This window comes from Typopeltis vanoorti, chromosome 7 (genome assembly GCF_054136105.1).
Source record: "Typopeltis vanoorti isolate ZY-2024b chromosome 7, IOZ_Tvanoo_1.0, whole genome shotgun sequence".
In the NCBI taxonomy this organism is placed as follows: Eukaryota; Metazoa; Arthropoda; class Arachnida; order Uropygi; family Thelyphonidae; genus Typopeltis; species Typopeltis vanoorti.
The window spans coordinates 91,561,285-91,578,445 of record NC_143555.1 but is presented as its reverse complement, the minus strand read 5'-3'; the positions used below and the strand labels follow the sequence as shown (position 1 = coordinate 91,578,445).

General features: G+C 34.8%; 1 protein-coding gene across 1 annotated transcript in view; it reads right to left on the bottom strand.

The window, feature by feature from the left end:
- The window catches only part of LOC150104860 (ragulator complex protein LAMTOR1-like), a 107,957-nt gene that overhangs the window by 56,674 nt on the left and 34,122 nt on the right, over positions 1-17,161 (bottom strand). Inside the window, exon 3 of the mRNA XM_090396017.1 lies at positions 7,199-7,285. Within this exon, the coding sequence (XP_090252143.1) occupies positions 7,199-7,285 (87 nt within the window). The remainder of the gene's footprint in view (positions 1-7,198; positions 7,286-17,161) is intronic.

Below are 17,161 nucleotides of genomic sequence, written 5' to 3'. Positions count from 1 at the left end.
TCTAACCCAGATCTCAGAAAAGTTAAATTAGTTTGAAGGCTGTCTTATATACATATACTGCTAGTTTAGTGTTTAAACGAAATAATTTCTCTTATTCCATATAAATTTATCTGACTCTCTACCATACCAACTTTGTTTATTTCCCCATACTTAATTTACTATCTTCACTATAAAAGTGCCTGAAATAGTTCATCATCATCATCATCAAATTCCTGCCATGTACCCTCAAGTGGTGTACAGGATATGATAGTCCTACATGAAAAATTTACATCATTACTAACTCCCTATCTACAATTTTCCTCCAAATCAGTCTGTTACTTGTCAAGACTCCAACATTATCAGATCTTATATTTCTATCGTCTAAGGCACTTTGTACCATATCAATCCATCTATATCTCGATTTTCCTCTGGGTCGTTTTCCTGCCAACCTGGTGGAGAACACTTGTTTCGCTAATCTTTCATCACCCCATTCTGTTTAAGTGACCATATACCTGAGATTAGCTCTGCTAATGCATTCCTGGATGCTGACAATGTCAAGTTCTTTCCTAATATCCTCGTTTTTAATATGATATTGCCATTGATGCCATCTGTTCATGCCTCTAATCTCAGGACTCTCATATCTGTGGTCTCTAGTCTTTGGTCAAGTGTTTTACTTCTGACCCAGCTCTCAGATCCATAAGTTAAAACTGGTTTGAACACTGTCTTGTATACAACTAATTTAGTGTTCCGACTAATTTCTCTCTTATTCCATATGATTTTATTCAATTGACTTCCTCCAATTTTGATATCAGGTTTAATGTCACTTTCCTTCATAATGTAATCCATATAGATGATGGTGAACAGTTATGATAATGTGCATCATTGTCTCGCACCTGATTTATCATCAAATCATCTCATGTTGGAAGTTTAATAGAATATTTACAGCACTAGGGAAGGATTAAAACTAATTTTATTGCTTCCAATATTTCATCTCAGTCACTGAGACATTTTCAGAATTACAAATAGCTTTTGTAATCTCAAACACACTCAAATACAATACTAAGTGAAACATGTGAGTGACTAAAGTCCTATCTAGGTGATGTGCCCTCTATGGGCATTTGCAGGTGGCCTAGGATGTAAAGTGGGATCTCTGATAAATAATGTTTCCCAAATTTTGGGAAGTTTTATGCAACTGTATTTGTTTAAATTCGGTTGATTTCTGAGTGCCAGCATATATCTATGGTGGAGCATATTGGTTTTTCTCCATGTTGTATCTGAAACATGGTCTGCAAGGCCAGACTGACCACAGTTGTGATTGTGCATGTTTGATTTGTGTTCTTCTACACTGATAGTTGCTGCTCTGCCTGTCTGTCCGAAGTAAGCTAGCTTGCAAGAACAGGGTACTGTATATACTCCAAGCACTGAGAGAGAGAGAGAGAGAGAGAGAGAGAAGGAGCTGATCTTTGGTAGAACGGATAAGGGTAGCAAGTTTACAGTAGGGCTTAAACGGTGTGTGGAGATTGTACTTTTTTTTTTTTAAGGACCTGGCTATTTTTTCTGATGTGTCACTGATGCAGGGTATGGTGATGGCATTTCTGAAGTCCTTCTGAAGCGATGGCCTGGGAATGCGGTAGGAACTGATTTTTTTTTAAATTTTGTAATTGCTGTAGCCATTGGAAAGGAAGATTTTGTGTATGTGATTCAGTTTGGTTGAAAGGGAGGTTCTACTGGAACAGAGCTTGTGGGCTCTATTGGTTAGAGTTTTAATAATGCCATATTGTTTAGAGGGGTGGTGGGAGAGTTTATGAATGTATCTGCCTATATGAGTAGGTTTTCTATATACAGAGAAGGAAAGGTGACCATTAAAAAGGCATGTTACTAAGGTGGGTAAACTATTGTTATTTTCCTTTACCATTGGATTCTTGGATGTAGGCTATTGAGGTGACTGAGGAAGGAGTCTAGTGTGTCTGGACCATGAGGCCAAATAGAGAACACATCATTTACATATCTTAGCCAGATAGAAGGTTTAGAGGGGCTGAGTCTATAACTCATTTTTCAAAATTTTCCATGTAATCTCCAGCAGCGCTCAGAAATCAACTGATTTTAAACAAATATGGTAGAACGGATACTTAATGAAACTTCCCAAAATTTGGGAAACATTAATTATCAGAGATCCCACTTTACATCCTAGGCCACCTACAAATGCCCATAGTGGGCAGATAGGACTTTAGTGTCACCCACGTTTCACTTAGTACTATATTGTATTTGAGTGTGTTGTTACAAAAGTTATTTGTAATCCTAATCCCTGAAACTGCTTTTTCGGTGACTGAGATGAAATATTGGAAGCATTAAAATTAGTTTTAATCCTTTCCCACTGCTGTAAATATTCCATTAAACCTCCAACGTGATGTCCTCACTTAAGTCTCAACACATGAATCAAACCATCTCCTTGTACCTGCTTTCATTTCTAACTGCTGACTTGCAACTCAGATATAAACTATTTTTTTGCTATATAATGTGTCCTGTTTAACTATTGTCTTAAAGTGAAAATCTGATATTGACAATTTATATTTGGCCTGAACCCAGATTGTCCTTCTCAGTTTCCCTTACACAATTTTTCTTAGCCTCTCTCAAGTAAGCTTGCATGAATCTTACCTGCAACATTAAGTACAGAAATTTCTCTGTAATTCTCAATTAAGCATTATTTCCTTTTTTTATAGATGTGTTCTATCAGATCAGTGCTCTAGTCATCTGGAATTTGACTTTTTGACTAATCCTTCTGAATAGGGATCCCAGACGTCCCGTAAAATACGAGATCGTCCCGTTGTCCCGAGAAAACTCTTTGGGACAGCTTTTTGTCCTGTATTTTAGAGTTCAAGACTGAATAACAAAATCGATGAAGTGAGAAGAGCATTACTGTATTAACAATCTATAATAGTATGAAAATATGCAGCCTAACAATTAGATTTACTCTTTGTTTACTTATACTTAGTAAAGTGTGTGCATAGTAAACCTTATCACTCACACAGTTGGAAAGTTAGAATCATTTTGTAAGACTGGCATATATGATGGATGCGCATACTACACCTTCACCCTCGGTCATAAGTGTCCCGTATTTTTTTCCAATGTATCTGGGATCCCTACTTCTGAATTATGCAGTGCAACAACTATAAAAACTTTTATATCTCCGTATGAGCATTTCTGGTTGAATATCACTACTTCAGCTGCCTTTCCACATTTCAGATGTTGGATGGCTTTTTCTACCTCATGTAGTGATATATACTGCTGAATTTTTCTCAAATATTTTCTACACTGTTATATCTTATTGTTTCATTCTGCAATTTTTCAAAGCAATTACTCCAGACATCTAGAATATCTTTAATTTTTATGTCACCTGTATCATCTGATTCTTTCTGCAGTACTCTTTCTTGTATTTCTAAGCTTATTCAAGCTTAGAAATACAAAAATTCTAAGTTGGAACATTTTGATCCTTCCTGATATTTATCTTCTATTTCCTTACCAAAGCATTCCCATGACTTTCGTTTAGCTTATCTTACACATTGCTTCACTTTCTTACATTTTTTTTTTTGTATTCTCTCAGAGCACATTCTGACTTATTTATGAACTTTCAGTATGCTTTCTTCTTTTCTGTGACTGCCTCTTTAAGTACCTGACATGGAAGTTCTAATTTTTTTTTATCCTTGCACACTGCTTAATAAAAAAAATTAATTCTGTTAATTTTCATGTATCAATACAGAATTATTCCTAAGTCCTCTGTCCTTTATCCACTTTAATTATGTCTATCTAAATTCCTATCCATAAAATAATTTATTTTGCATCAAAACCAAATGAATGATAAGACTTTCCTATAATTGGACTGATTTAGTCTTTGGAAACAGCTGTCTAGTAAGAATAATAGTGGGTGCTTATAAAGTCCTTATCTGTTTCCTCAGAACATCAGTTTTTATTGATTTTTAGCTGAATCCCACAAAGATGAACATGTAATCATGGCTACACATATCCAAGGAAAAAATTGTAATGGAATTAGAAATCTGAAAGAAAATTTCATAAGCAAGTCCTACAGACAGGATACAATGTACTGTATTTTTCGCCTTATAAGACGCGCTTTTCTGTATCGAAAATTTATCTGAAAATTAGGGTGCATCCTATAAACTGGTGCATCTTATATACCAATGTGTTTTTTTATGTATGTGCAGTTATGGTGCATCATTGCTTGTCAGTAATGCATGATCAGTTTGAATAGTTGCATGGTCGTAATGGTCATGCATTTAAACTGTCAATACTTTATTATATTTTTTTATAACCCATGGATTCTACAAAGCATAGACATAGCTATATGATTGTGTTTAAGTGTAGTGTGATTGAGTATGCAAAAAAGAATGGCAACAGGGCAGCAGAGTGGCACTTTGGGCCTCTGCCTATAGAAAAAAATGGTACAAACTTGGAGAAAACAAGAGCAGCAATTAATAGAAGCAGATTCTAAAAAACAATCTATGCAGAAAAGTAGCAAAATGGCCAGAAATTGAAACTGAATTAAAAACTTGGATAATGGATCAAAGAAGATCAAGTTGCTGTGCATCTACAAAAATGATTATTCAACAAGCAAAATTATTGGCAACAAAAAGAAACATCAATTTTACAGGGTCACAGTTGCCATGCTTTAGATTTCTGAAGAGAAATTATTTATGTATGCATGCATACAAAAACGAAAATATCACAAAAAATGCCAGATAAATTCAAAAATAAAATTATTGAGTTCCACAGATAGCTAATATGGATGAAGTGCTCTAATTTTTGATGTGCCCACAAACAAGATTTAATTACAAACGCAAAAAAAAAAAATATTGTTAAAACTTCTGGTCACAAAAAAAACCCACTATACTTTTGTTATTTCATGCTGTGCAAAAGGAACATTTTTCCATTTTTAAAAGAAAAACAATGCCCAAAGGAAAACTTCCCAAAGGAGTTTACATTCACATTCATCCTTTCGGATGAATGTGAATGTAAATTTAAACTCACATGAAGTTATGGATTAAGAAGGTGTGGTCCAGACGTCCTAGCAGTTTACGTCAGAAACCTGCTTTGTTAGCATGGGATCAGTTTAGATGCCATAAAACCAAAGCTGTTAAGAATGAACTTTGCAAAATGAGCACAAAAGTAGCTGTAATCCCAGGAGGATTCACCTCTGCCTTCAACCTTAAGATGTATCAATAAAACAAACCATTTAAAGGATTTATGAGAGAAAAATGAATCAATTGAATGCAATCTTCAAATTTTGAGGTCAAAGTACATGTAAGAGAAAGAAGACCACAGTTTTGCAGGTGTGCAAATGGATAAAGAGTTCATGGAATGAAGTGAAACCAGAAATTATAAAATCTTTTCAAAAGTGTGGCATTAGATGACTTATTATTTCAAGACAGTGATGACAGAAAATTTTGAGAGTGAAGATGAATAAAGATTTAAAAAGAAGATTAATGAAATTTAAAAAAATTATTTTGTTTATGTGCATGTGTAAACGCGCACATTATTATTATGTTAGATTTTTTCATGATTTGATGATTTTTTAAGAATTGCTTTTTTATCCAATAAATGGATACTTGTATTAAAAAAATTAATATTTACATGAAATATTTGATGCATAATTTGTGCATCTTATACTGAAAATAATATTTTTTTTCCAAAAATTCGACATGAAAAATGTGATGTGTCCAATAAAAAGGTGCATCTTATAAGGTGAAAAATATGGTACTTATGCCCAAGCATAAGCATGAAGTAGCTTCACAACTGTTCTACTTGTATATGGAGACTGCTGAATTTGCATCAAATGCCTCAGTATCCTATAATGCAAAAAATTATAGGAACAGTAACTATCCAAACCAGATGAAACTGGTTTGGGTAGTGATAACCTACACCTCAAATGATCTGGTTGCTACCAAGACCAGCTGAGATCTCATCAGTGCGAGCCTGACTTGAGAAGCTATCAAGGTTCAATGAAGAAGTCACATATTTTCCATATATAAGTAAAAAAAAAAGTATCACATTATTAAATACTCTGAAGAGGAGATAGATATAGAAAATATTCCTGCTTAGTTAAATGTATATTACACTTGATAAGAAACACTTGAGTATAGGATTAAAACAAGAATATAATTTCTTGTTAAATACAATATGTTATAACCAAATGGGGGAAAAAAAAAAAATTTCCACCAGACAAGATGCAAATTGTTGAATAAATTCAAAACAGAATCTGTTAACAATGAACAAAGATCTGGATATCCATGTGTCTAAGTTGACATCCAGATTCAGGGCATGCAATATGAAATGCTATCATAGAAGACCCATGAATGTCAATTCATGCTGCGTTGTGTCTACAAAATTTTGACATCACATTTGTATTAAATATTCAATAAATGTATATATCTTCTGTTTTGTATCTGAAATTAGAGTTTTCCATTATTTCTCTGAAATAGATAAGGACTTTATAAAATGCCCTGTACTAATCAAGGCTTCATTTACAACAGTAAAATCAGAATGGAATACAAATTTCTATCAGTCTCTAAGTGTATTTTATCTCATCTCTGTTTTTCTGCATCAAGTTGTCCTACTCTATGCTTTCTTCCCCCATCTTGTTTAATGAACATACACTTGTCAATAAATCCTACCAGCTGTTGTCATGTTGCAAGATGCACATCTTCAGAGTATTGATTATTCAAACTTGCAATATTAAAACAACATTCAATACTTCTGGAGTAATAAAGTTATTAAACCTACATAAAGGGAATGAAAAAAATGAAAAATAAGGTAAGTTCAAATAACTTTCTTCTAAACTTGAATCATTTTCAGTGAAGATTGCATATCAGTATCAGATATGCTAATAACATTTCTGCTTTCATACAGTTTTCATGTAAGTTTGGCTAACATGATATTTCTTTTGTTTGTAACAAATATTAATTTTAGGCATATATATATAGCATGCTATTTCTGATTTAAAAAATAAAGTTATAATAAGCAACTTGCTGATAACACATCAAACTTATATGCTAGAGTTATTCAAATATAACTGAAAACCATTCCCACTTTATTTCATTCACACATACAGTGAAAAAAAAAAAAAAAAAATCACACTTATCGATAAAATTTACTTCTGTAACCTTATTCAAAATTATACATTTAAATTATTTCTTTCCTTAATACTTACTCTGCTGCTTGCTGGATAATTTTATTTAGCTTCTCTTGTTCATCCATATTATTCTTTGATTGTCTACGCTGAGTTCCATAATCAACACTAAATTAAGAAAAAGAAAGAAAATTGTAATTGTTATATTTTAATTAATTTTTTTCCAATACCATACAAAGTTTCTACTTATAGGAATACAAACTTTTGAAAAAATTCATGACAAAATAGGGAGGAAAAAGCCACTTTAATCTGGAAAATAATTACAGTGGCTTTTTATGCTTTTTTTTCCCTTGAAGTTCTATTAAATATTTCATGACTGAAATATTTTCAACTATACAGTAGACAGCATTAAAAATTCTGATGATGAAGAAAAAACTAAACTATTTTAGAAAATGGAGCAAACCCTTTTTTAACAACTAGGCTTAAACAGTTGAACTTAATAAGGTTTAACCTAGCATTAGTAAGGTGGGGTGTCACAGACCCAAAGATATAGAAAGAAATAACTGTGACACTACCACCTTACTAATGGCAGGTTAAAAATAAGGATATTAAATTAACATACCTGTATGATGAAAACTTGACTGAAGGGTTGATTGGAGCCGAGACAGCATGCAATTTAAAATGGTGAGTACAAGACAACGACAAGTGTAGAAAATATTGTTTTATTGGGCTAACAATAAAACAAAGTAAAAACTAAATTTAGTAGTAGTGACTACTAAATAATTTGAGGATGATTCTCCTAAAGTACAGAGTGCTTAATAAAGAAAGTGCAACACAGCTATGCTGCATACCAAACCAGGATGAACTGGTAGATAGTGCTGTGAATGTTTCTCAGATGTCACAATGACAAGAGGCCATCTATCAATGGTTGTTGATAGATGGCCTCTCGTGAACAATTAATTAATATAAATTAGTTAGAATTTATATTAATTAATTTTACCACTTATTGCAGCTACTATTATACTATTTAACAACTACTACCAAAGTATTTCAATATTTTAACAACCAATATGGCTGTGCTAGTATAGGCACCAGTTCAATATCAGCCATGTACATGGATGTTTGTAAGTGGGACATGAATTTCATCAACCAGTGTGAGACCACAATCTAATTTACTAACTATAGAATAACTCTTATGCCACAGTAAATAACTTTTGTATTATGTATCATAAGACATCTTTGTACTGATGATGTCTTGTGTTATTCTATAGTTATGGATTCCCCATTGGCTTCACTATTAAAAAAATAAATAAATAAAAAATAAAATACATCCAGTTACTGAAAGCCTGAAGTGGCTAGAACAAGTTCCATGCTAGGTCTCTAAACCAGTGCAGCTTCCAGAAATTATGTAAAAAATAAATAAATAAAATAAAATAAAACTTAGCCCATCCAATACTCTATGAGGTGCCACCCAAATATAATAATTAATTACTCTAACTCCAAGTTTCCACCAACTTCTTCACAGTAATCCCCATGGACATGTATACAATGATTCCAGCAATTTTTCCATGATTCCATGCATCCCTGAAGTCCTCAAGTGTGACTGTGTTGAGCACCTCCTGCAATTCTGCCTGGATCTCCTCAATCATGTCAAAACAATGCTCTTTCAACCAGAATTTCATCTTGGAGAACAGGAAAAAGTCACAAGGGGATGACTATTATATTTTTGGAAGCCAAAAACTTGGAAGCATTATCAGAGCAGAAAACCCAGTCATTGGGTTTTCTGCTCTGATAATGCAGCCAGTTCTGCTCAGAAAACCCAGCCAGTTCTTCTACTTGTCTGGATATTTGTGCTGAATGCTCTCCCTTAGCCACCTCAAACCTCTCATTAAAACTTGCCATTGACAGTTTGATCAGGAATATAAAAAATGATCAACATTGACTTGACATTGCTGCAAACTTGGCATGCTTTTTTTGGCCACAGTAAATTTGGTGACTTCCACTGTAACAAATGTTGCTTTGTCTCAGCTGCTGCTGCAGCAGTTATTTTTATTTATTTATTTATTTATATTTTTTTTTTAGGTTAAAGTAAAATTTGATGCAGATTTTTTTTTCCCTGAAATCTGCCGTTTCAGTTGGAGAAGAAAATCACTTAACCACTAAAACACAATGTTACAAAAATGCACGTAACCCAAGAACACAGGCTCTCAGTTTGCCAGCTGTTCACTCCTCACTCCTTATAGCAGTGGAATTTCCCAAAATTTTGGGTAGCACCTCATAGGTGGGAGTTGCATATTTAAAAAAAAAAAAAAAAAAAAAAAAAAAAAAAAAACTGATGTCTCAATTATTCAACTCTCAAATAATCAAATCCTCAGTTAAGTCAATAAAGGGGTTTGCATGTCAACTAACTTTTGTAACTATGTAACCTACATTCAATTAACTGAATTCACTAACCTAACAGCAAATTAAAATTTCTGAAGTTTTATACATAGATGAGCTTACACAACATGATCACTTACATAACTTTTATATATATATATATATATATATATTGTTGAAATTAGGATTTACTCGGGATGTATACATTTATAAAAATAAATTTAACTGACTAGAACCCGAGAAAGTATAACAAAAACCTTTAATACATCACAACTAGTTTCATCGGTGATCCGACTTCTTCAGGTGAGAAATAAAAACATAAGACATAAAATAACACGGTAAAAAATGAACTTTACAGCTTAATAAAAAGCAGAATAATAACAGTCATATTTGAATAGGTGACCGCGTGCTACCGTTGGCATGAGTAGAATGTGTGCGACAGCTAATTTTTGAGCGCCAGTACTGGATTACTGCGCTATGGGAATCGGGTAAATTGTAGCTAAGATTATTGTTTAAATGTGAAGGGTCCAGAACTATTTCTTTTGATTCGATGATTCTTCTTTCGAATTCATCCTTGCAAATATATAAATTAGTAGTGCGTTCCCAATCAACTTGATGTGGCTGTTCTTCAAGGTTAGAGTTTGCCGAGAAAAGGACATGACTGGAAAGGGCGCTCGCTCGTGCTCTACTGTAGGAGATGTCACGTCTATGTTCCTCAAGACGAAGTGAAACAGATTTGTCTGTCTGGCCAAAATAAGGTCGACCACAGTTGCACAAAACTTTATAAACACCAGGAAAATGCAGATGGTTGTGTTTTGGTTTTGGTCGACTCAGAAAAGAACGAAGTTTTGGCAGCGTAGTATAGTCGGTCTTTATGTTGAATTTTTTCAGAATCTTAGCTAGTTTCGGGGTAAGAGTGCTGATAAAAGGCAACTGTATATGAGTGATTGGGTTGGAGTCATCTTCTTGTCGAGGATGTTGGCGTGGTCTCAAGCGTTTAGTGATGTTACGAGACGAATATCCATTATTTAAGAAGGTGTTTTTCAGGAAGTTAAGCTCTGTTTGAAGGTCTTCTTCTGTGGAAATGAGACATCTTGCTCGATGGGCGAGGGTGGAGATGATGCCCAGTTTCTGAGGTGGGAAGTGATGAGAAGAACCATGTAAATATCTATCAGTGTGGGTGGTTTTTCGAAAAATTGAAAATTTAAGACAGTCAGGAAATCTACTGATCTTTAGATCCAAGAAGGGGAGAACGCCGTTAACCTCTAGTTCAGATGTGAATTTAATGTTTTGATGTTGGTTATTTAAATGGTTTAGGAAGTTTTGCAGTTCCTCTAAACTATGTCCCCAAATAAGGAAGACGTCATCGATGTAACGTAACCACAGTTTAGGTTTCAAAGTAGCTGAGGAAATAGCTTTCTCTTCAAAATCTTCTAGAAAAAAATTAGCTAAGACTGGAGATAGAGGGCTGCCCATAGCTAAACCGCTAGTTTGTTTGTATATTTTCTCTTCGTAGCAGAAATAGCCGGAATTGATGCAGTGAGTTAGAAGAGCGAACACTTTTTTAGAAACCTTGTCCTTAAGAAGACTCAGAACTTCATCTGTAGGAACATTCGTAAACAAAGATACGATGTCAAAACTCACCATTCTGTCAGAGTCTATAAGATTCAAAATTTTTATTTTTGAGATGAAATCTTCAGAGTTTTTGATGAAGGAAGAAGAATTGCCAACTAAATGTTTTAAAGAAGCTGCAAGATATTTAGACAGATTGTATGTAGGTGAGTCAATCCCTTCCACAATAGGTCTTAAAGGGGTGTCAACCTTATGGATCTTAGGCAAGCCGTACAACCGAGGAATGAGGGGATGGAGAGAGCGGAGAGATAGTCTTGTATGTCTAGGAAGTTCAGAAGTTGATTTCAGAAGATTGTTTGTACGGTTTTGAAGTTCTCTTGTGGGATCACTTTCTAGCATAGAATACGTATTAGAACTTAACAAGTTGTTCATCTTACAACGGTAGTCAGCTTTGTCTAAGATTACAGTTGCATTCCCTTTATCAGCAGGTAGGATAATAATGTCATTGTTGTTACGAAGTTGGTGTATTGCTTTCCTTTCTGTCGGCGATAGATTATCTGTAGGACGACGACTGTTGTTAATGGTAAAGATGGCTTCGATCCTAAGTAGATTCGCAGTTTGTTTTGGTAATTGTCCAGCTGCCTTCTCAACTTTCGTAAGAAAGAGTTCTTTAGGAATGAAGGTCGGAGAAGGAACGAAGTTAAGGCCCTTTGAGAGCACACTAAGTTCTGCAGGAGAAAGTGTGTGAGAGGATTTGTTAATCACAACATTTTTTAAATTTTGTGAGTTGATATTGGATTGGCGAGTTTGTTCCTGTTTGAGTTGGTTGAATTTTCTGATAAGAATTAATTTGTTGGAGAGTTGCGATCTAGAAGCACGGAGAGAGCTCGTGTTTTTAATATCAATCCAGAACCTGTTGTCTAAAGATGAGTTTAAGTTATTTTCTAAAGAATCTCTTTTGCGGAACAAAGAAGCTAATGTGGACTTGGTATCTGCGATTCTTTCATATAATAAATCAAGTTTAGCCTTGTGATAGATATTATGAGCACGTTTAGTGCGAATCAATTCTTTGAAATCTAAAAACTTTGGGATGACAGAGTGAAATTTGCATCTTTTCAGAAAAACTAACCTATTAATAAAAAGTCCAATTTTTACCAGAGTTTTTTCATAATCCTTGATAAGATGTACATTAACCTCGTCAGAAGGTAGATAAATATTGTTGAAATTAGGATTTACTCGGGATGTATACATTTATAAAAATAAATTTAACTGACTAGAACCCGAGAAAGTATAACAAAAACCTTTAATACATCACAACTAGTTTCATCGGTGATCCGACTTCTTCAGGTGAGAAATAAAAACATAAGACATAAAATAACACGGTAAAAAATGAACTTTACAGCTTAATAAAAAGCAGAATAATAACAGTCATATTTGAATAGGTGACCGCGTGCTACCGTTGGCATGAGTAGAATGTGTGCGACAGCTAATTTTTGAGCGCCAGTACTGGATTACTGCGCTATGGGAATCGGGTAAATTGTAGTATTTTTTTACCGTGTTATTTTATGTCTTATGTTTTTATTTCTCACCTGAAGAAGTCGGATCACCGATGAAACTAGTTGTGATGTATTAAAGGTTTTTGTTATACTTTCTCGGGTTCTAGTCAGTTAAATTTATTTTTATAAATGTATACATCCCGAGTAAATCCTAATTTCAACAATATTTATCTACCTTCTGACGAGGTTAATGTACATCTTATCAAGGATTATGAAAAAACTCTGGTAAAAATTGGACTTTTTATTAATAGGTTAGTTTTTCTGAAAAGATGCAAATTTCACTCTGTCATCCCAAAGTTTTTAGATTTCAAAGAATTGATTCGCACTAAACGTGCTCATAATATCTATCACAAGGCTAAACTTGATTTATTATATGAAAGAATCGCAGATACCAAGTCCACATTAGCTTCTTTGTTCTGCAAAAGAGATTCTTTAGAAAATAACTTAAACTCATCTTTAGACAACAGGTTCTGGATTGATATTAAAAACACGAGCTCTCTCCGTGCTTCTAGATCGCAACTCTCCAACAAATTAATTCTTATCAGAAAATTCAACCAACTCAAACAGGAACAAACTCGCCAATCCAATATCAACTCACAAAATTTAAAAAATGTTGTGATTAACAAATCCTCTCACACACTTTCTCCTGCAGAACTTAGTGTGCTCTCAAAGGGCCTTAACTTCGTTCCTTCTCCGACCTTCATTCCTAAAGAACTCTTTCTTACGAAAGTTGAGAAGGCAGCTGGACAATTACCAAAACAAACTGCGAATCTACTTAGGATCGAAGCCATCTTTACCATTAACAACAGTCGTCGTCCTACAGATAATCTATCGCCGACAGAAAGGAAAGCAATACACCAACTTCGTAACAACAATGACATTATTATCCTACCTGCTGATAAAGGGAATGCAACTGTAATCTTAGACAAAGCTGACTACCGTTGTAAGATGAACAACTTGTTAAGTTCTAATACGTATTCTATGCTAGAAAGTGATCCCACAAGAGAACTTCAAAACCGTACAAACAATCTTCTGAAATCAACTTCTGAACTTCCTAGACATACAAGACTATCTCTCCGCTCTCTCCATCCCCTCATTCCTCGGTTGTACGGCTTGCCTAAGATCCATAAGGTTGACACCCCTTTAAGACCTATTGTGGAAGGGATTGACTCACCTACATACAATCTGTCTAAATATCTTGCAGCTTCTTTAAAACATTTAGTTGGCAATTCTTCTTCCTTCATCAAAAACTCTGAAGATTTCATCTCAAAAATAAAAATTTTGAATCTTATAGACTCTGACAGAATGGTGAGTTTTGACATCGTATCTTTGTTTACGAATGTTCCTACAGATGAAGTTCTGAGTCTTCTTAAGGACAAGGTTTCTAAAAAAGTGTTCGCTCTTCTAACTCACTGCATCAATTCCGGCTATTTCTGCTACGAAGAGAAAATATACAAACAAACTAGCGGTTTAGCTATGGGCAGCCCTCTATCTCCAGTCTTAGCTAATTTTTTTCTAGAAGATTTTGAAGAGAAAGCTATTTCCTCAGCTACTTTGAAACCTAAACTGTGGTTACGTTACATCGATGACGTCTTCCTTATTTGGGGACATAGTTTAGAGGAACTGCAAAACTTCCTAAACCATTTAAATAACCAACATCAAAACATTAAATTCACATCTGAACTAGAGGTTAACGGCGTTCTCCCCTTCTTGGATCTAAAGATCAGTAGATTTCCTGACTGTCTTAAATTTTCAATTTTTCGAAAAACCACCCACACTGATAGATATTTACATGGTTCTTCTCATCACTTCCCACCTCAGAAACTGGGCATCATCTCCACCCTCGCCCATCGAGCAAGATGTCTCATTTCCACAGAAGAAGACCTTCAAACAGAGCTTAACTTCCTGAAAAACACCTTCTTAAATAATGGATATTCGTCTCGTAACATCACTAAACGCTTGAGACCACGCCAACATCCTCGACAAGAAGATGACTCCAACCCAATCACTCATATACAGTTGCCTTTTATCAGCACTCTTACCCCGAAACTAGCTAAGATTCTGAAAAAATTCAACATAAAGACCGACTATACTACGCTGCCAAAACTTCGTTCTTTTCTGAGTCGACCAAAACCAAAACACAACCATCTGCATTTTCCTGGTGTTTATAAAGTTTTGTGCAACTGTGGTCGACCTTATTTTGGCCAGACAGACAAATCTGTTTCACTTCGTCTTGAGGAACATAGACGTGACATCTCCTACAGTAGAGCACGAGCGAGCGCCCTTTCCAGTCATGTCCTTTTCTCGGCAAACTCTAACCTTGAAGAACAGCCACATCAAGTTGATTGGGAACGCACTACTAATTTATATATTTGCAAGGATGAATTCGAAAGAAGAATCATCGAATCAAAAGAAATAGTTCTGGACCCTTCACATTTAAACAATAATCTTAGCTACAATTTACCCGATTCCCATAGCGCAGTAATCCAGTACTGGCGCTCAAAAATTAGCTGTCGCACACATTCTACTCATGCCAACGGTAGCACGCGGTCACCTATTCAAATATGACTGTTATTATTCTGCTTTTTATTAAGCTGTAAAGTTCATTTTTTACCGTGTTATTTTATGTCTTATGTTTTTATTTCTCACCTGAAGAAGTCGGATCACCGATGAAACTAGTTGTGATGTATTAAAGGTTTTTGTTATACTTTCTCGGGTTCTAGTCAGTTAAATTTATTTTTATAAATATATATATATATATATGGATTAGAGAAAGATGTTGGAAGTTGTTTCACTTGGCTAGACTATAAATTATATATTTAGTTTAATCCTTTATCCAAGTGTAAGTAAACAAAGTTCGCCTGAAATATCTTCAGGACTGGGGCAACTCGTGGCAAAGGTGGACTGACTTCACATCACTTGCCTTAGTCAGTCCACCTTTGCCACGAGTTGCCCCAGTCCTGAAGATACTTCAGGCGCAATAAATATCTATCTATCTATATATATATATATATCATACATGATATATATGATATAAAAACTATATGTATCATACATGAGAGGTACAAGAACCTATAGCACATCAGTGCCATGCGGATAAGGGTTGAGACAAAAGAAACCTATTGACATTTGTCTTAAAAAGCTATAGGTTGCAACTGTTAGGAAACACATCATGGGGAAGGCTGTTTCCAGAGAACAGAGGTAGATGAAATAAATGAGGAAGAAGAAAAGTAGATTTGATGAGTTTGCAGTTGTACTGTAAAAGGATGTTGCACAGCTGCTGCTCTTGTTTTGACAGGCCTGAAAGTAAGTGGACGAATGATGTTTCCCAATTCACTAGAGCAATGACTGGAAGTACCTGTAGAAGAGAGAGAGAGAGCTGAAACGTTGCATCTGTAAGATAGTTGGAGTGAGCCTGTGAGGGAAAGGTCACCTATGAGGTTGATATAGGATTTATCTGCCTATCCTTAGTTAGTAGCTGAGCAGGTGTAAACTAACTTCTTAAGCAGAAAAGAACACCCAGTTTTTTAGAAGTTGAGGAAGCTACTGATGTGATGTGGTTGTGCCAAAAGAGGCTGGAGGTAAATGTCAGCCCAAGGAAAGAGTTCATTCTGTCTGGTGATGTGTATAAGGGAAGGTGAATGGAGATCCCTTTGTGAGAGAAAAGACAGGACTACGTTTTGGCAGAAATGAAGGAGACTAGGTTATCCTTGTCCCACTGAAGGATGGCATGGAGATCAGTGTTTAAGGCATTAAGACCTTACATTAAGATCATCTGCAGCACTAGGCTGCAGATGACTTAATGTAAGGGATGTCTGGGAACTACATGGTCTGTCAAAGGAGTAGGATGAATGGAGGAGTGCTATCGTCAACAAAGTTATGGATAGGATTTATAGCAATTGAAAGTATGTCATTTAGGTATAAGAGGATAGGTTGGAGAAATGAGCCCTGAAACACTCCTGCATTGGTGGCAAAGCTCAAAGGAGGGATGGATGTCATCCATCATGACATAGAGTGAATGATCAGAGATATTTAGATAATGAGAATTATGGAAATATTCATAAAAACTCGGTTCTTTCATCCTCATCAATTATCTGGTAATGAACTCAGCTTGATTAACTCTATTCACACTTTCTTCAATGCTAACAATGTCTCATTCTTTCCTAATCTCTTTATTTTTCATCTGTTCACTTCTCTAAATCTTCTCAGAACTCTCATGTCTGAGATCTCAAGTCTTCGTTCAAATCTCATTTGTTTGATAAGTTAAAACTGGCTTGAACATTATCTTGTATAGTGATACTTTAGTGTCTTGACAAATTATTCTATTATTCTTTATAAATATATTCACGTGACTCACTACCCTCCATATTTGAACATTTCTGGTCAAATATTTCCTACAGTTGACTTCCTGCATTTCAGGTTTCTGAATTTTAATTAAATCATTAATATGTACTCTTGATTGTATTTCTGTGTATTGTTTGTATCATTGTTCTGCCAGTACTTGTTTCATTAAGTCTTTTAAAGTAATTATTCCAGA